This window comes from Dasypus novemcinctus, chromosome 19 (assembly GCF_030445035.2).
Source record: "Dasypus novemcinctus isolate mDasNov1 chromosome 19, mDasNov1.1.hap2, whole genome shotgun sequence".
NCBI classification, from domain to species: Eukaryota; Metazoa; Chordata; class Mammalia; order Cingulata; family Dasypodidae; genus Dasypus; species Dasypus novemcinctus.
This window is the reverse complement of record NC_080691.1, coordinates 26,256,266-26,274,780: the sequence shown is the minus strand read 5'-3', so window position 1 is coordinate 26,274,780 and position 18,515 is coordinate 26,256,266. Positions and strand designations below refer to the sequence as shown.

Below are 18,515 nucleotides of genomic sequence, written 5' to 3'. Positions count from 1 at the left end.
ATCCCAGAGTCCTCAGGACTGGGGAATAAAATATTGACTAGAGTGGACTTACTGGTATTCTACTATAGAATTATTGTGTTTCTGGTAGTGGAAGAAATTGATATCCATGTCATTGATGTGGAGATAGCGGCCACTGGAGCTGCTGAAGGCAGGCAGAGGGAAATATGCGGGCATTTTGGGGACTTGGAGTTGTCCTCAATAACACTGCAGGGACAGATGCAGGACTATCCTACCATAACCCATTGAATGGACTGAGGGTGTGAACTACAATGTAAACTACAATCCAGGCTGTGTAGCAGTGCTCCAAAATGTATTCATCAATTGCGGTGAATGTACCACACTAATAAAAGAAGTTGTTGATGTAGGAAAAGTGGGGGGTGTGGGGAGTGGGGCATATGGGAATCCCCTATATATTTTTTATTTTAATGTAATATATTTTGTGTGATTTATGTATGTTTTAAAAATAAATAAAAACATTAAAAAAAGCAAAAGTCATATATATATATATCTCCATCATAACCAGAGACCCAGGCAAACCTTTTGAAGCAATCTATAAATACATCCTGGGTCCACACAACCTGCAGTTAACTCTGTAGTGGCCACTGCTGGTGGCCCACTGAGACCCCTCCAGATCCAGCCTGTCACCCCAGTGCTCCAGCGCCGCAGCCTTGCCAGCACCCGTGACCTTCAGAAGCTCGTCCTTGGCCACTGCAGCGTCCTGGGTGGGGAGTCTGAAGGATTTCAGAGGGGCCCCATCAACCTATAACCAAGGATTGCCTGGCTATCCTGGTGATGGGCCAAGCCTGGAGGTGCGACTTCCAGTCCAGAGTGTCCCGTGCGATCAGGCCGGGGCTGGGACTTCACCAGAAGTGGCCGTCTTGCTGGACTTCTGGCCATTCCCAGGCCTGCCTCACTCGCTGGCTTACTGGTGCCCCTGGGAGCCCTTCCTTAATAAAGAAGGTGCACTTCGCTGAAGTCTGTTTTGGGGAGAAACCAGCACAAGATAACCATCCAACTGATATTCTATTCATGAACTACTGTGATTAGTAATCGAAGAAAATGTGGCCTTGGTGTGGAGAAAGTGGCCATGGTGGCTGCTGGGGGTAGGGAGTGGGAGGAAGAGATGAGATGTGGAGGCGTTTTTGGGACTTGGATTTGTCCTGGGTGGTGCTGGAGGGACAATTACCGGACATTGTATGTCCTCCCATGGCCCACTGGGTGGACTGTGGGAGAGTGTGGGCTATGGTGTGGACCATTGACCATGAGGTGCAGTGGTGCTCAGAGATGTATTCACCAAATGCAATGAATGTCTCATGATGATGGAGGAGGTTGTTTTTATGGGGGGAGGAGTGGGGTGAGGGGGGTGGGGGGTATATGGGGACCTCATATTTTTTTAATGTAATATTAAAAAAATAAAGGCAAAAAAATGTAAAAAAAAAAGATAACCGCCCACTGCCCAGATGTTTTTTCTCATTTGTCCTGAAACTGTTGCCCTTGGCTTCAAGAGGTGAAAGGTGAATCAAGACCACAAACACCAAGTTATAGGATGGATATTTATTGGCAGAAGGGAACTTAAGGAGACATTCAAAACGCCCAAGACGGCTGCCTGGCCGAGAGCAAAGATACGAAAAGATGCCAGGAATCACTTTCCATTTCCTCTTTCCAGGCCCAAGTCTTGGCTGCCTGAGTGTCTCCCCATGCCCAGCACACCCTCTTCTTTTGAAGGGGATGAAGCTGTTACAGTCAGGTCCAAATCTTGCCTTTCTATTCTCTCACATGTGTTACTCTCAACAGCTTTTACATTAAGAGAGCCATTTCCAAGGACGTCGTGTGGAAATCAAGCCAGAGAGTCATCACAAATTAAGAATTGGACACTTTGAGCCTGATGCTTGGCTACTTCTTCTGACAAAAAGGTACAGGAGAGGGGCACCGCTCTTGTTTTCCAGGGGTGGCTCTTGGCTGCTTTGACACTTGTGTTGGGGAAGACACGCAGCCCGGTTTTTTTCTTCAGGGTTGGGAAAACTCTGAACTAACAAGAGTTTAGTTTTCATTTTAGAAGTTAAATCCCTTCGCCCAAAAGAAAATCTTCAGCTGAGGCTTTCCCCCAGAGGGTGGGGAATGAACGAATAAAATCCCAAACGAGGGCAGACCCTTGCCCCCTGTGTTCCCCACGTCACACTCTCTGCAGAGAGTGCGGTATGGCTCATTATTTGCAGAATGCTGGAGAATTTTCTGGGGGGGGGGTGACGAGGATGAAACTGGCAAAAACCATTAGCATATTCACCAGTACCCTACAAACAAACCCACACTGTTAGCTTCCTTGGTTCCAGCAGATAACATACGGGGTTTTGTTTCCACGGAGATGGCTACAGGGAGGTGACGGGATTTCTCAGTCTTGCACTGTTGGGAATCAGCATCTGAGGTCTGACTTCCAACCGGCTGCTTTATCTTCTCCACCACACTTGGCCACTGTCCTGTCTTTTCCAGCTCTAATTCAGCAAGCCACCTTGACGGCATCGGCAGGCAGGCAGATTTTCCTGGAAAAACCAGTTGCAGAAGCGCCTGGTGCTTCCCTTCGGTTCTTCCTCAGGGCGGAGAGAACAGAGCAGCCCAGTCTATGCGGCCCCATCTCCCTCCTTTCCCCCTTCCGACTTGATTATCCAGGCAAGCGGGATTGTAACATCATGGCCATTTCCATAGTAACAGAGCTTGAAAGATGCCACGCTGCCCTGGAAGGGATGTCTTGCTGGGTACCACGAGAGAGCCAGGGTTGTCAAGCAAAGGAAAAAGTCCTGGCTCGGTGGCACGCAGGGGCGAGTGCCCTGAATCTATTCGGGTGGGGGAGCGAGTTAATGCTGGCCGAGGGCGAGGTGGCAGCCAGGCTTCGGCGCGTCCCTCCTGGGGCCCGCGAGCTCATCTGCTTACTAGCCACGCAGACTGCTTTCTCTGTAATGCCGCCGGCGCCAGACCGTTGTGCTGAGGTTGACAATGAGAGGATAGAGTTGGGAGAGGGGTAGGGCAGGCAAGATTCCAGTGGCTTCTGTGGGGTCACCTGTGCCAGCTCGTCTCAGATTTCAAAGCCGGGAGGGGTTCACAGGTGGAGGAGTAGTTCTGTTACAGAGATTACAGAAACACTGGTTGCTACTGTGCGCTAAGCCACCACCCCGGCTGGTGGAAAAATCCGTACCGTGGATCGTCTCTTTCGCTTTGAAGGCTGCCAGGGGAGAAGGCAATGTCCATGGCAGCTGGTGACAGGCCTGAGACTTAAGTGAGGGAGAGGACAAGAAGAGGAGGAGGAGACAAATAAAGACGGGTGTGGAGACCCACTGGCACCCACATCTGGGCTAAAGCTGGCCTTTCTTGATCCCAAAATGTGATGGAGCATCCCAGGCAGAATCCAGGAAAATGGCAATTTCATGGGCCCAGTCTTTTGGTGGACCCAGCTGCAACCAGATTTGGGGAGCGAGCGCTCACGGTGAGCATCCTCGATGCGGTCCAGCTCTAGCGTGCTACAACCTGGACCGCTGATTCTTAACCAGGTGTGGGCATCAGGATCACCTGTTGGGCTTTTAGAACCTCTCTCTGGGCCTCCAGCCTAGAGTGTCAGAGGAGCAGGTTTCACTGTCATTAGGAGTGTGGGCTCTTTCCTTAGCCCCCCATGGACCTTGGGAAAGTCACCCCGCCAAGCTCTGTGCCTCAGTTTCCCAACATCTGTAAAACGGGGGAAACAACAGTATCTCCATCACAGGGCTGTTGTGAAGGTTACAGGAGGTAATCCAAGCTGGGTGACTGATGCTGGGCCTGGCACACACTGTTTGGTTTGTTAAGTTATTATGGGTCTAAGACGGGTCCCAGGGTTTGCATTTTGAAAATGCTTCACAGTGGTTCTAATCCGTGGACCTGGGCCACTCTGCAGGGCAGGCAGTGACTTCCAGGCCCTGCCCCGTGTGCAGCCTTAGATACTAGGTCGCCGTGGGCTCAGGTAATCCACAGGCGGGCCGTCCCTGCCCCGTGTGCAGCCTTAGATACTAGGTCGCCGTGGGCTCAGGTAATCCACAGGCGGGCCGTCCCTGCCCCGTGTGCAGCCTTAGATACTAGGTCGCCGTGGGCTCAGGTAATCCACAGGTGGGCCGTCCTGTATTCCCAGTTGGCCGCCTTGCCGTGGGGCTGGAGGAGCTGCCTGGACCGAGGCCGAGTCTGAGTAAGGAGGACCCCCCATCTGTAGGGGGAGGGATGCACAAGCCGCAGATGACGAGGGAGGGGGCGCGGGGAGGACAGGGCATGGCGGGAGAGTCAGAGGCGGAGGGAGGCAGGAGAGGAGGCTGGAAGCCGGAACACAGGGAAGCCCCCAGCGCTGGGCCCAGGAACTGAGGCTCCGTCGTCTCCCCGGCAGGCCTGAGACGGGCTTTGATTCCTCGTCTTCAGTTCTAATACACCTGGAAGTGGGCAGAAGTGGCGCCGTCCTTCCAGCAGCGCAGGGTATCCGCGGCCACTGAGCGGCAGAGCGGGCAGGTGCGCTCGCGGTCCAGCCAGAGGCAGAGGCACTCCTCACAGAACACGTGCTGCGGGGACAGCAACCGGTACGGCCCATCACTGTTGACTGAGCACCTACTATGTGCCCGCCTCGGCTCTAGGGGCTGGGACATGGCAGTGGACCAGGCAAGCCCAGCCCTCAGGGAGCCTGCATTCTAATGGGGGAGAGAAGCGCTAAGATGGAAAGGGGGGAGGAGAGGGAGTGCTTGGGAGGGTGGTGCTTTCAGCAGGGTGGCCTGGAAACGCTTCGTGGAGGTAGTGTCATTTGGGTAAAACTTAAATGAGGGTGAGGAGTGAGCCCTGATGACGCCTGGAGGAGAAGCATGTGCAAAGGTCCCGAGGCAGGAGTGTGTCTGGTGTGCTGGAGGAATAGAAAGCAGGAGAGGGTGGCAGAGCAGGGGGAGGACGGGAGTGGGGGACAGGAGGCCAGAAAGGCAACAGGGGGTGGGGGCAGATTGTGTAGGGCCTTTAGGCAATTACAAGGACTTCGGCTTTTATTGAGAAGTAGGAAGCCACGGTAGGGCTCTGAGCAGAGGACTGACCTGACCTGATTTGTCCTTTACAAGGATCCCTTTGGCCCTTTCGCTGCTGGACTAATAGTAGACCACAAGGGTCAAGGGAAAGGCAGAGAAACCAAAGAAGACCAATGATGATCAAGGCCAACAGGGTCCACCATGTTCTGGCTGTGTGACTTAGGCAAGTGACTTAACCTCCCTGTGCCTCAATTTCCTCATCGTCAAATGGGGATCACGATAGGACTCCCCGGCCCCCATTAGGCAGATGAACTAACATATTAGAAGCACTTAGACTTAAGCACCGAATGCAGCACATGGTTCTTGACTAGATTCTGGATGGGGGATGAGGGGGTGGGAACTGAGCTATACAGGACATTTTGAAGACAAGTGGGGAAAGTTAAATATATGCCATCTCTTAGACAGTACGTTACATCAATTTAAATTTTCCTGGGTGTGACAGGGGAATCGTGGTTATGGGGTAGAAGGTCCTTTCTCTTGGCAGATGCGTGCTGAAGTATTTAGGGATGAAGAATCGAAACATCTGCAACGCACTCGAAAGCAGTTTAGGCAAAAAAAAATTATATGAAGAAAAGGCAACTGTGATAAAATGGTAACAATTAGTGAATCTAGGTGAAGGAGAGAAAGCTGTTCATTCTATGTAACTTTTCGTTAGGTTTTAAATTTTTCAAAATAAAAAGTTTGGAGAAAATGATAATATAAAAATCTAAACAATAAAATAATAACAAATAGAGTTTAAAAAAAAGAAGGTGGGAAGCGAACTTGGCCCAGTGGATAAGGCGTCCGTCTACCACATGGGAGGTCCGCGGTTCAAACCCCGGGCCTCCTTGACCCGTGTGGAGATGGCCTGTGCGCAGTGCTGATGAGTGCAAGGAGTACTGGCCACTCGGATGTCCCCCATGCGCAAGGAGTGCACCCCGTAAGGAGAGCCGCCCAGCGTGAAAGAAAGTGCAGCCTGCCCAGGAATGGCGCCGCCCACACGGAGAGCTGACACAGCAAGATGACGCAACAAAAAGAAACACAGATTCCTGTGCTGCTGATAAGGACAGAAGCAGTCACAGAAGAACACACAGCGAATGGACACAGAGAGCAGACAACTGTGGGGGGGGGGGGGGCAGGGGAGAAGGGGAGAGAAATTTAAAAAAAAAAAAAAAAGAAGGCACTTAGAGCAATGCTGGCAGATAGTGCTCTCTAAGTGTTAGCTTTACAATGATAATGATTATCTCTCTAGCAGTCTCTCATGCCAGCTGAGCGCTCCCTGTACCCGCATCCCTAGCATGGTGCCCAGGAGGTGCCTGGGAAGGACTGAGCTGCAGGCCCTCAGAGGGTATGTTCGAGCCCTAACCCCCAGTCTCATGAACCTGATCCCACTTGGAAATAGGATCTCTGAAGACATTATTTCTAAGATGAGGCCACACCGGTTCAGGGAAGGTGCTAATCTAATAGACTTGTGTCCTTAGAAGAAGGGGCCATCTGGGCACGGTCAGTGCGAGACAGAGAGAAGATGGCCATGTGGCAGAGGCAGAGACTGAGCCAGGCCCCCGATGACCAGCGGGCCAGCCCCGGAGGAAGCAGGGTGCCGCGGATGCCTTGATTTTGGACTTCTGGCCTCCAAGACTGTGAGATGACACATTGCTGTTGTACGCCGCCAGCTGGTGGTCTAGTGCAACGGCAGCCCCAGCAAACTGCCCGCTGGAGACCGTCTATGGGTGCCAAAGGGGTGTGGAACAGGGAGGCCAGACTGACCAGGGGAGTGGTCAAGGAAGGCTTCCTGGAGGCGGGGACACTTGAGTTGAGGTCAGAGGATCTGCTGGTGTTAACTGGAAGAAGAGACTGGGCAGAGACAGAGCATTCCAGCCTTCGGGAGGAGCACGTGGGAAGCTCCTGGGATGGGAGGGCGATGGAGGCCCTCAAGGAAGGCCAACATGGCTGTAGCAAGGCAAGCACAGAGGAGCTGAGGGAGAGGAGGGGAGCAGACACGCAGGCCCTGCAGGCCACGGTGGACTCGCGCCATGGTTGAAGGGCGGGGCCCGGGGGTGGAGGCTGGGCAGCTTCCACGCACTCCCACGCGGGCCCTCCAGGCCCTCTGTGGTGGTGCCCGTCCCCCACCTCCGCCTCCTCACCCCCGAGCGCCTAGGCCAGGGGCATGCCAAATTACGGACACCGGTAGGCACGTGCACGCCGCTGGGCCTTTGCACAAGCTGTGATGTCGTGGAGGATGCCCCTGCCCCACTCCTATCAGCCAGGCCGACGCCTAATGATTTAAGACTCAGCTCAAGCAATCTCACCTCCCCTATTGTGATGTCACCCCGAAACCCATTCCTTTACTGTCTCCTGCAAATTTATGTGCTGACCATGTCTTCCTTTCTTCTACCATATTCCTTCTGGGGAAGACCTTTCTCATAGCAGTTAGCTCACATTTCCGGAACTATCGGCAAACTTGTCTGTCTCATTCACTGCATTAAGAGCTTTCTGGGGGCGGGGACCAGATTTTATCCCAGGAGTCGTTCTTGGCTCATGACAATGCTCAGTAAATATCTGCTGAGTAAATGAATGCGACTGAACCCTACTACCCTTGGAAAAAGAGGTATTTATGGAGAAGAAGATTACACGACCTCTGTACACGTGAAACTCTAAATTGAGTTAGGTGGATGAGAAATGGCCATTACTCAGTAGTAGTATTTTTCATTCATTAACTCATTCAAACATTCACTGAGGCTCTCATACTTCTAATTCAAAGCATGTCAAATGTTTTGGTTCCAAGACCCCTTTATGTTCTTTATTTACTTTAAAGATTTATTTATTTCCCCTTCCCCCCCACCCCCCAGTTGTCTGTTCTCTGTTGTCCATTCGCCGTGTGCTCTTCTGTGGACCGCTTCTATCCTTATCAGCAGCACTGGGAATCTGTGTTTCTTTTTGTTACGTCATCTTGCTTTGTCAGCCCTGTGTGTGTGCGGTGCCATTCTTGGGCAGGCTACACTTTCTTTCACGCTGGGCAGCTCTCCTTACGGGGCACACTCCTTGCACATGGGGCTCCCCTACGCGGGGGACACCCCTGCGTGGCAGGGCACTCCCTGCGCGCATCAGCACTGCGCATGGGCCAGCTCCACGTGGGTCAAGGAGGCCTGGGGTTTGAACCGCAGACCTCCCATGTGATAGGCGGACGCCCTATCCATTGGGCCAAGTCCACTTCCCACCTTTATGTTCTTTAAAAAAGCACTAATAGGGAAGTGGATGTGGCTCAATTGATAGAGCATCTGCCTACCATATAGGAGGTCCAGGGTTCAAATCCAGGGCCTCCTGGCCTGTGTGGTGAGCTGGCCCACGTTCAGTGCTGCCATGTGCAAGGAGTGCCATGCCACACAGGGTTGTCCCCCACATAAGGGAGCCCCTTGTGCAAGGAGTACGCTCCTCAAGGAGAGCCACCTGGCTCGAAAAGCGCAGCCCACCCAGGAGTGGCGCTGCACATACACAGAGCTGATGCAGCAAGATGATGCAACAAAAAAGAGATGCAGGTTCCCAGTGCTGCTGAGAATGCAAGCAGACACAGAACACACAGCAAATAGACACAAGAGAGCAGACAAGGGGGCAGGGTGGGGAAGGGGAGAGAAATAAATAAAATAAATTTTTTTTAAAAAAAGCACTTATAACCTCAAAGAGTTTTTGTTTAAGGGGTTATATGTGTTGATATTTACTGTATTAGAAATTGAAGCTGAGACATATTTGAAACAAGGATATAAAAGCCCATATTTCACTGGCTGCCAAAATGATGACATTATCGCATGGTGTGTAGCCTCTGGAAAACTTGGTCTGCTCACAAAAGATTTAGAGTGAAAAAGACAAATAACATCTTAGTGTCATATAAAAATAGTTCTGACCTCATGGACCCCTTGAAAGGAGCATTTTGAAAACAACTGGGGAAATCTGAATATGTGACACATATGAGATAACATTTTATATCACTTAAAAAGTCCTTGTGTGATAGTGAAATTGTGGTTCCACAGTGGGAACTCTTGCCCGTTATGCTCTACAGTGTACAGTAGTTTTATGTGGACAATGTGGGAAGGCATGTTTGAATCACTCAGATTGTGAAAAATGACATTATTGAAAATGTGGCCACTGCCAGACAGGGGAGCACACACACTAACCGCAGATCCTCTTTAATCACATAAATCACGCCAGCCATGCCAGGCTGAGAAACACTGAGACTGAATATTAGTATAGCATGCTATATCCACCAAAACCAGTGTGTGACTGTATACCTCATTATTTGTATTAAAAAGAAAAAAAAAAAAAAAGACCTGTAACCTTCCCAGGGCAAATATTTTATTCTCGGGTGACAGATGAAATGGAGGGTGTTGTTCCAGGCTAGGAAGTCAGTGCTTGGGATACTGTAGGTGATCAGTAAATACTGATGCATGAATGAGTGGACTGATGAGGAGTCAGGAGCAGGTGGGAAGAGCTGCAGTCCCGGCTCTGCCATTGCTCCCTTCCCGGGAGGCAGTGTGTGCAGGCACAGATGCACAGGGCACAGCACATTCTCACGGATTTCCAGGAAAAGTGCTCTAGTCTTTTAACACAACTCTTAGGATGTCTCAGCCAGAGGCAAAGACTAGTGGAGGGGGCATGGCCTCTGGAATCAGAGGATGTGGGTTTGAATTGTGGCTCTGCTACTTAGGAGCAGTGGGATCTCACGCAAGTCCCTTCAAATTTCTAAGCCAGTTACCTTCTCTGTAAAATAGTGTTAATATTTCCCTCAGGTGGCTATAAGGATAGAAAAAGATGCCCATAAAGCATCAAGCGTGGGGCACTGTAAATGCAAATTCCAGAGAGTCTCTGTTTTTTTGCCATTTTTCCTTTATATCGTACACCATGCAAAATCGTACACTCAGAGTGGCCAGGAGCAAGTTAGTTCTCTTAAAGCACTCTTCTTGTTGGCAAAGGAGTCCTTTAAATTGACCAAATTTCCTGCTTTGTGTTCAAAATGCTCTTTGCCTGACTCCCTGAAACCTGGCAGGGGGCTCAGCATAAATGCTTATGGAGTGGCTAGCTGGGCAAGTACGCTCTGTCTGAGCACAGAGTTCTAGCCTCAGGAATGCTCGGTTTCTGCCTGACCAGCTTCAAATGAAAATCAGCTTCCCAGGCCTGTCTCTGAGTGGAGGGAAAGGGGGAAGTGACACACTGAGCTTAACCCTTTGAAGGATTGAAAGGATGTTTTCTTAGCCTAGTGAACTCTTCATCCATCTGACCTTCCGTCTGTCCATCCATCCATCCACCCATTCATCTACTCACTTATTCATCCATCCATCTGTCTGTCCATCGGTCTATCTGCCTAGTCACCCATCCACTTATAACTCCATCCATCTACACTTGCAATTACCCACCATCCCTCCACCTATCACTATCCATCCATCCATCCATCCATCCATCCATACAATATTTAATGAGCCATACTGAAGTCTGCTGCTAAACAAGACAGACATTTTTCCCACTCTCAAGGTGCTTATAATTTGGCAGAGGGGTTACACCTAGCTGACAAGTGGGATAAGTGCAATCACGGGGATCTATAAGACCACGTAGTTGAGAGCCCTGACTAGTATGGGGAGGTGAAGTCAGGGAAGGCGTCCGTGAAGAAGTTACATTTAAGCTGAATCACTCATTCATTTGCTGCATTTAGGAATTAATTAGGTCCTTTCACCATTCCAGGTGCAGCGCAGAGTCCATCTCCTTCCAGGACGTGTGCTCGGCCTGGTCACTGCGTTCCTGAACCACACTGGGTGTGGTCAACATTCCTAGATTGGGGTCAAAGGTGAGGTTTGCCTGCTTCTCCCAAGAAGTCTAATCAAGATGTGGGAAGACATGGTGGTACCAGGAGAAAAATGGGAGAGAGACAACAGACTGAGGCATGGAGAAATTGCCAGAAAGGGGAAAGACTCACTTTGATATAATGTTCAAATACTTGCTGCTCCTGAAAAGGATATACAGATGGCTCTGAAATCTATGAAAAGATGCTGCCTCACTCATAATTAGGGAAATGCAAATTAAAATGGCAAGGAGTTAGCATTTTTCACCTGTCAGATTGGCAAAGCTCAAAGAAGACTTGCTAACACAGAGTGCTGGGGAGGGAGTATCAGACTCCACGCTGGAGCATAAACTGATACACTCTTTATGGAGAGCAACTCGGCAATAGGCCTCTGATCTAGTTAATTGTACCTGTAGGAATTTATCCTACCAACGTTTTGCACGGCTGTGCAATGGACGTATGCCAATAAGTACTAATATTTATCCAGCCCTGACCACATTCCAGGTGAACCTCTAAATGCTTTACCTGAATTAACTCATTCAGTCAACACAATGGACCAGAGTAGTACAATTACACTTCCCATTTCACAGATTACTCATCACACCCTTATTTTTAACACCAAAAGATTATGAGCTACTAAATGCCCATCCAATAGTAGAATGGTTAAACAAATTGTGGTTTATTCATAAACTGGAATGTTATGCAGCTATGAACTAGAATAAGGAGCAGTCCCTAAGACGGTTTCAAGTGAAAACAATGGCAAAAAAAACGAGGTACATTAAAAAAAAAAACAAAAAAAACCAAAACAACAACAACAACAAAAAAACAAGGTACAAAAAGCAGCTTGGGTAGAATATGCTACAACTTAGGTTTGTTTTTTTAAAAGATATGTTCGTTTATGTATGTTTCCATTCTATCACGAAACTCTGGGAAGGTACATTGGTTGCCGATGTGCATAACAAAGGGACAAGCATGGGAGGTTGTCACCATTCTCCTTTCTGTAGCTTAAAATGCTTTTGCGTGAACTTTTTATTTTAGAATCATTTTAGACTTAACAGAAAAGTTGCAAAGGCAGTAACTTTTCATTTCAGCTCCGCTCATGGCATCATCCTGCATTACCTTGGTACATTTGTCAAAATGAAGAAATTCACATTCGTACGTTACTACTAACTAAACTCCAGGCTTTGTTTGGATTTCACCTGTTTTTCCACTGATTTCCTTTCTCTGTTCCAAGATCCAATCCAGGTCCCCACAAATGCTTTTAGTCATCACGTCTCCTAAGTCTCCTTTTTGTATTCTGAATCGTGCAAATATATTATCAATTTAAAAATAAAACTAAAATTTAAGAACAACCCTGTAAAATTCCCAAATGGCATTGACATCATCAAAAATTTGCTGATGCCAAAGAAGGACCCCTTGGGAAGATAAGAAGGTGGGAGGGGGGGTGCATACACTTGCCCATTCCTTCTGGTCTCCAGGTTTTTCCTGCCTCCTCCACTCCTCTCCAACCTGGAATCCATCGCGCTCTGCCGCGGTCCCCCAGGACGCCGCGTGAATCTCCCTTACACAGCAGTTCTCACCGCCTGTCTTGTTTCATGGTTATTTATGCATGTGTCTGTCTACCCTCGTCCCCCGCCCTGCTGTCGGATGTGCACTGACTCCAGCCATATTTGCATATTGACATCTCAGCTCCTGATGTCAGCGGGAGGAGGAGAAGGGACACGTAGGGAGTTAAAGGGACTGTCCAGCACTTGGTACCACGTGGTAGTGACCCACGGCTGATAAGGATGAAAAGAGATGGGGATGATAATTATAATGGTGACGGCGACATCTATGGCTCGATACTTCAAAATGAGCTCTTTTCATATATGATCTCATTTAGTTGTAATTATAGTTCTATGCAGTAGGTGTTCATATGATGGCTATTTTATAAATGAGAAAAAACCAAGACTGTAGGAGATGACATGACCCACCAAGGGTCAGGAGCTGCTGGGATTCAAACCAGGACACTCTAATGCCCTGCCATCCGGAGTCTGGTATTTTCTACATTTTACTGATGAGTAGATGGAGGCTCAGGGAGGTGAAGGAACCTGCCCAAGGCCCTCCAGCTAGTAAGAAAGCAGGGCAGATATTGGTACCAGTGTTTGCCTCTTTCCCAGATTGCTCCCAAAGACCCATCCCGGAGCCCCAAGGAGTGACCATGAGATGGGCTTTTCCCACTTTTCCACTGAGCAGGGCCCTGCTGTCCCCAGCCTGTCTCCACTGGCCCTGCCCGGACACCACTCACCTGGCACATGAGGACCAGAGGCTCTCGGAACTCAGCCTGGCAGATGGCGCAGATATCGCCGGCCTCTGTGCACTGCTGCCCAGTGGCCCGGACTCCAAAGTTCTGTTGGAGGGAGGGGAGAGACAAACACAGCCATGGGCTCCAGCTGGAGCGATGCCCTCGGAAACACCGTGAGGTGTGTGGGGTGAGGAAGGGGCTGCTGCTGTTTCCTGGGACCTCAGTTGGGACCTTTTAATGCCAACTCACCTGAGAGGTGCAGAGAAGCTTCAGGGCTTTTCTAACGCCACCCACACGGCCACAGATGTCGAATGACTGAAAGGAGAGCAGAGTGAGGGCTGAAAAGCGTTTGGGGGCAGTTCAGGAGCTTTCCTGACTTTTTTTTTTTTTTTTTGGTAGGCATTTAAAGCTTATTTTCCTACTTCAAAAAAAAAAGGAGGTCATATGGAAAAATATGAAAAATTTTGATGGACACAAATAATGTTCCCATCATTCTTGAACAAGTCCCCCATCTTTGACTCTGACCATCTCCAAGGGACTTCTTCCCATTGGAACTTCCTCATTCCCATCACTTGGGCTTGGCTTTTGTCATGCTGTCTTTTGTCAGATGTTTCTCCTTCTCCCTAGGCTAGCATAGCGAATAAATGGCACACGTCTCTCCTTTCCCCCCTCCCAAGCCCAGGTAAGGCATGGCTAATTGATCATAGCACTCCTCCTCTGAGCACAGCCAAGGCCTGATCATCCTCCATCCAGCACTGGAGTCAGCCCCTGCCAGTCAATCAGAATCAGCAAGCACAATGAGCCCCCGTGGCCGACTCTGCCTGCTTAACCTAGCCAGTCCTGCTGGGAGAAAGGAAAGAGAAGGACATGTGCATTCCTCCCGGCTTCGCCAGAGCCAGTAATAGAGAAGTGCAAAGAAAGAGGAGGGTGTATTTATTGTTAGGGAGGAAATGATTTGTACTAATGGTAAAGAAAGAAGCCCTGCATACTGATTTGGGGAGTTAGTGTGTGCAACAGAAGAGAGAGAGAAAGCAAGTTGAGCGGCAGCGTCATCTGGGGGTTGAGAGAGCTGGGGTTGGAAGGCTGCATGTCTGGGTTTGAAGCTCCTGTTATCTCTAGCTGAGTGACCTTGGGCAAGGTACTTCATCTCTTCGAGCCTCAGGTTCTTCACCCATACAATGGGGGTCCTATTGGTAAGTATATCAAAGGGTTGTCACTGAAAAGACTACAGGGAAGAAGAGCATTTGGGAGGCTTTGTAGGCGAGATATTAGAGTGGTCATCCCATGGGGGTGTCCCAGTGCTCCCCCCAGGTCCAGTTAATGAATGGGGCTCTCCTTTGGCCAGCCCTCCGGCCCCTGGGCCACCGCACCTTGCAGAGGCTGTAGAGAATGATGAGGACCCCTCCCAGGAAGTAGCTGTTGGAGGAGTCGTCCCCCATGATGTATTTGTACCACAGCTGGATGGGGACAAGGGATCGGAACAGCTGGCTCAGCTCCTCGATGACCAGATAGAACTTTCCCTGCAACCACACAGAGAGCATCAATTATTATTAGTTGTAAAGACCCTAGGACATTCCAGGTCACAGGCAGGCCATTAATCAGCCCTGGAAAGCACTCAGGCCGGCTCCTAATGGGGTCTGTCCACTGTCCTCTCCCTCGGCCACCACCACCCACCAGCCCAGAAGAGGAGGGAGGATCACATTGCAGCGAGGGAGAAATTCTACACCTTTGGCAGAGGGTCGGAGTGTGGGTCGCTCCCTGGTTGCTGCTGCGGCTTTGAGGGCTCAAGGCCAAATATGGGGCTTGTCCCGGATCACAGTCTCCAGAGGGCTAGCCTCGGCACCACTGGAGCCTGCGCTCAGGACCGTGGGCAGCAGGTGGGTCGGGGAAGGCTGTGAGGCTGAGCGCTGGTGAGATGGGTGTCCCCTTCAGCTCCAGCACTTCCTGTCTCCAAAGAGGCAGAATGACTATCAGGTGAAAGAACAAGGGCTTTGGGATTCAGGCTGAGCCGGGTTTGAATTGTGTCTTGATGGATGCGGGTCTCTGAGCCTCCAGTTTCCTCATCTACAAAATGGGAATCACAATTCCTACCTCCCTGGGGTTGTTTTGAGGATTAAAAGACATGATGAGAGAGGGGATGTGGCTCAAGTAATTGGGCACCCGCCTCCCACATGGGAAGTCTCAGGTTCAGTTCCCAGTGCCTCTTAAAGAAGACAGGCTGCAATGAGCCACAAAGAGATGCAATGAGCTGTAACAAGCCATGAGCGGAAGTGGCTCAAGGGGTTGGGCACTCGCCTCCCACGTGGGAGGTCCTATTTCTGGTGCCTCCTGATGAAGACGAGCAGACAGACGAGGGAGTCATCTTGCTGGGGGGTGGGGGGTGGTGGGGAGGGGAGGGCAATGGATAAAAAAATTAAAAAAAAAAAAGGACATAACAAGAAAAAGCACCCAGCATTGTGCCTGGCACAGCACAGTGCTCAACAAATCCCATCTTCCCCTTCACCCTTGCACAAGTCCCTCAACCTTCCTGTGGCCGTGGCCTATGCTATAAAATGGAAATTAAAGTAACCCTACCCCATCATTTCGAATAAAGTTAAACATATACCTAATGACCCAGCAATTCTTCTCCTGGGCATGAAATGAAAGGAGAAATGAAAACATATGTCCATTTGTATGCAAATGTTCCCAGCAGCTTCCTCCAGTAGAAGCCAATAGGATACTCTCAGCAGCAAAATAACCAAATGGCTCCCATAGGCAACAACGTGGGTAAATCTCACAGACTTTATGCTGAATCAAAGAACACAGTCATGAAAGAGTAGATGCTCTACAATTCTGGTTTAAATGACGTTCTAAAATCTTAGACAAGCCTGTGGTGAGAGAAAGCAGATCGCTGGCTGGCTGGGGTGAAGGGAGCGAAAGACTGGCTAACTGCACGGGGCACAAGGGGATTTTGAGGACTAATGGAAGTATTTTCTAACTTGATTGGGATGGCGGATACTAGCGCAGCGTGCCTTTGCCAAAACTCATCGAAATACAAGCTCCAAATCTGTGCGTTTTTATTATGTTTAAATTATACTTCAATGAAGCTGATTAAGACAAATGAACAAATGAACATACCAACAAGACAGCCAGTCCCAGGCTTCCATTGCCTTAAAAATGGGCATGCTCTTTGCTCCAGCAATTCAACCTCTAGGAGTTTATCCCAACATAATAACCAGGATAAGTGCAAAGATGTGCCAACAAGAATGCTTACTGCAACAGTCTTTGTAATAATTAAAAAAAAACAACAACACCAAAATGTAACTAACTAAATGAATAAAAAGAGGGTCTGCTTCTGGTAGATATTTATATTAGAAAGCCACACAGCCATCAAAAAGTTATCCTGGAAAATCAGCAATTTTACGGTGGAGAAACCTGGCACCACCACGCTAACTAAGCAATCAAGGTTAATGTCAGCAGCAATAAATCATACTGACATCGTGAACCCCTGGGTGTGATGCACTGAGAAGGGTACAGCATCACTTCTGGGCTGTTCTTGTCAAAACCGCATAACCTCAATCTAATCATGAGAAAACGAGAGACAAACCCAAATTGAGGCACATTCTGCCAAGTAACTGCCCAGCACACTTCAAAAGTGTCAATGTCACAAAAGACAAAGAAAAAAACCAAGGAATTGGTATGTGGATAGAGACTTTATCTCCATCTCTTTGTCGTCCATCCTGGTGGGCTGGGCACAGGTCACTTTGTAGGGTGCCCCTTGCAGCAAATGTGCCCACATCTGCCAAGGACCAAGGAAGGGCACCCAATCTGTCGGTTGGACGCTCATCCCACCCATGGCCTTGGGGGCTGTTTGGATGCCTCCCCTTCGGGAGGCTGTCGTTTCCCAAGGGGCTGTCCTCTCCCTTCCTGACCCCCACCAGTCCCTGACCCCAGAAACACTCCTTGAAGGGAAATGCTGGTTTCCCTCTGGAGCCTGTGGGAAGGTGGAGGTGAGTGGGGAGGAGAGGCGGGTGACCCGGGGCATGATGGGATGCTGGACCCATGGTGCAGCAGCTCGGGGGATGGCTAGGCTGCCCGACCCTGTCCCTGTCCTGACAGCAGGCCCCCGGCTCTGCAGAATACCCATATTTTGAACTTTGTCTTCTGGAACCCCCCAACCTCAGCTGCCCTCTGTGTCCCTCATTTCTTTCAAACTGCTCTCACCTGGAGTCTCTCAACTAATGCATGTTCCATCTCATTCTGAATCAATAACCCCGTCCCTCCAACTTCTAACCTTTACCTGCTTTTGTCACTCCACCTGACTTCAGGGCAACTAGCAGTGGACTGAATTTTCCTTTCTTTCTTTCTTCTTTCCTCCCCTTCCTCCCTCCTTCCCTTCCATTGATCCATCTATCCACCCATCCCTCCCCTTATCCTTTCTTCCTCCCTTCCTTTCTTCTCTCTCTCCCTTCTATTCCTGAGAACCCACTATGTCCCAGACATAGCCCTAGGGTCTGGAGATACTAAGGTAACTAAGACATCAGTCCCGGGCTCAGGGAGCTCACAGCCTAATGAGGAAGACAGCTACGAAACATTATTACAATGTAGTGTGACAGAGCCACGTTAGAGGTAGGCAGGAGCTGGCCCTGGGAGCAGAGTTAAAGCAAAGGGGTGGTGCTTTGGGAGGGATTCTGAGAGAAGGGATCTTCTGAGTGGGTCTTCAAAGCCTTGCTACCCAAAGTGTGGGCCGCAGCATCAGCATCACCTGTGCTGTTAGAAACGCAGACTCTCAGGTGCCACCCCAGATCTCCCGTATCTGAGTCTGCAATTTAGCAAGGTCCCCAGGTGACTTGTGTGCAAGTTTGGGAAGAGCTATTTCAGTGGATGAGTAGGAGTCAGGCAGGCGAGGGAAATGTAGGGAGGACAAGGCAGGAAAAGGATGTTCCAGAAGACCAGGAAGGAAAGAAAGGATGGCCAGCGTCTCCTACACTGTCTTGGTGGGCAGCCTTCCTGCTCAGCCTGCCTGACCTCATGCTGGGGGAGGGCATGGGCACCTCCTAGGAATCTGTGCCTCTGGGAGCCCCTGCATGCTGGCATCTGGCTGACTCTTGGGGCAGAGGCTGCCGTCCCCTCTCTGCTCCTTCTCTTAGGCTAACCTCCCCCAGCCAGCCTGGCTTGGTGGTTAAACACACAGCCTTGGGATCCAGCAGCCTGGGCTCAGATCCAGGCTCTGTCACCTACTACCTTATTCTTTTATGGGTCATACTTAGCCCTGGTCACTGTCTTTGGATCCCCCAATCCCATTATCTGTGGTCTGGGCATGTGATTCAGACTCCACGCTTCCCACATGCCTATTGAGGAGTTAAGAACAGGGGTCAGTGAA

At 49.8% G+C, this 18,515-nt stretch overlaps 1 protein-coding gene across 3 annotated transcripts in view; it reads right to left on the bottom strand.

Annotated features, from left to right (window-relative positions):
- Positions 1-18,515, bottom strand: part of RNFT2 (ring finger protein, transmembrane 2) — a 92,640-nt gene that overhangs the window by 11,706 nt on the left and 62,419 nt on the right. For 2 of the 3 annotated variants that reach the window (XM_004461894.5, XM_023589775.3), the window contains 4 exons: positions 14,524-14,673; positions 13,403-13,468; positions 13,157-13,258; positions 1,540-4,562 (listed from right to left, as the gene is read on the bottom strand). In XM_004461894.5, the coding sequence (XP_004461951.2) occupies positions 4,428-4,562; positions 13,157-13,258; positions 13,403-13,468; positions 14,524-14,673 (453 nt within the window). In that variant the 3' untranslated portion in view covers positions 1,540-4,427. Of the gene's footprint in view, positions 1-1,539; positions 4,563-13,156; positions 13,259-13,402; positions 13,469-14,523; positions 14,674-18,515 lie in introns of those variants that run through there. The other variant, XM_058281417.2, reaches the window with a different exon arrangement.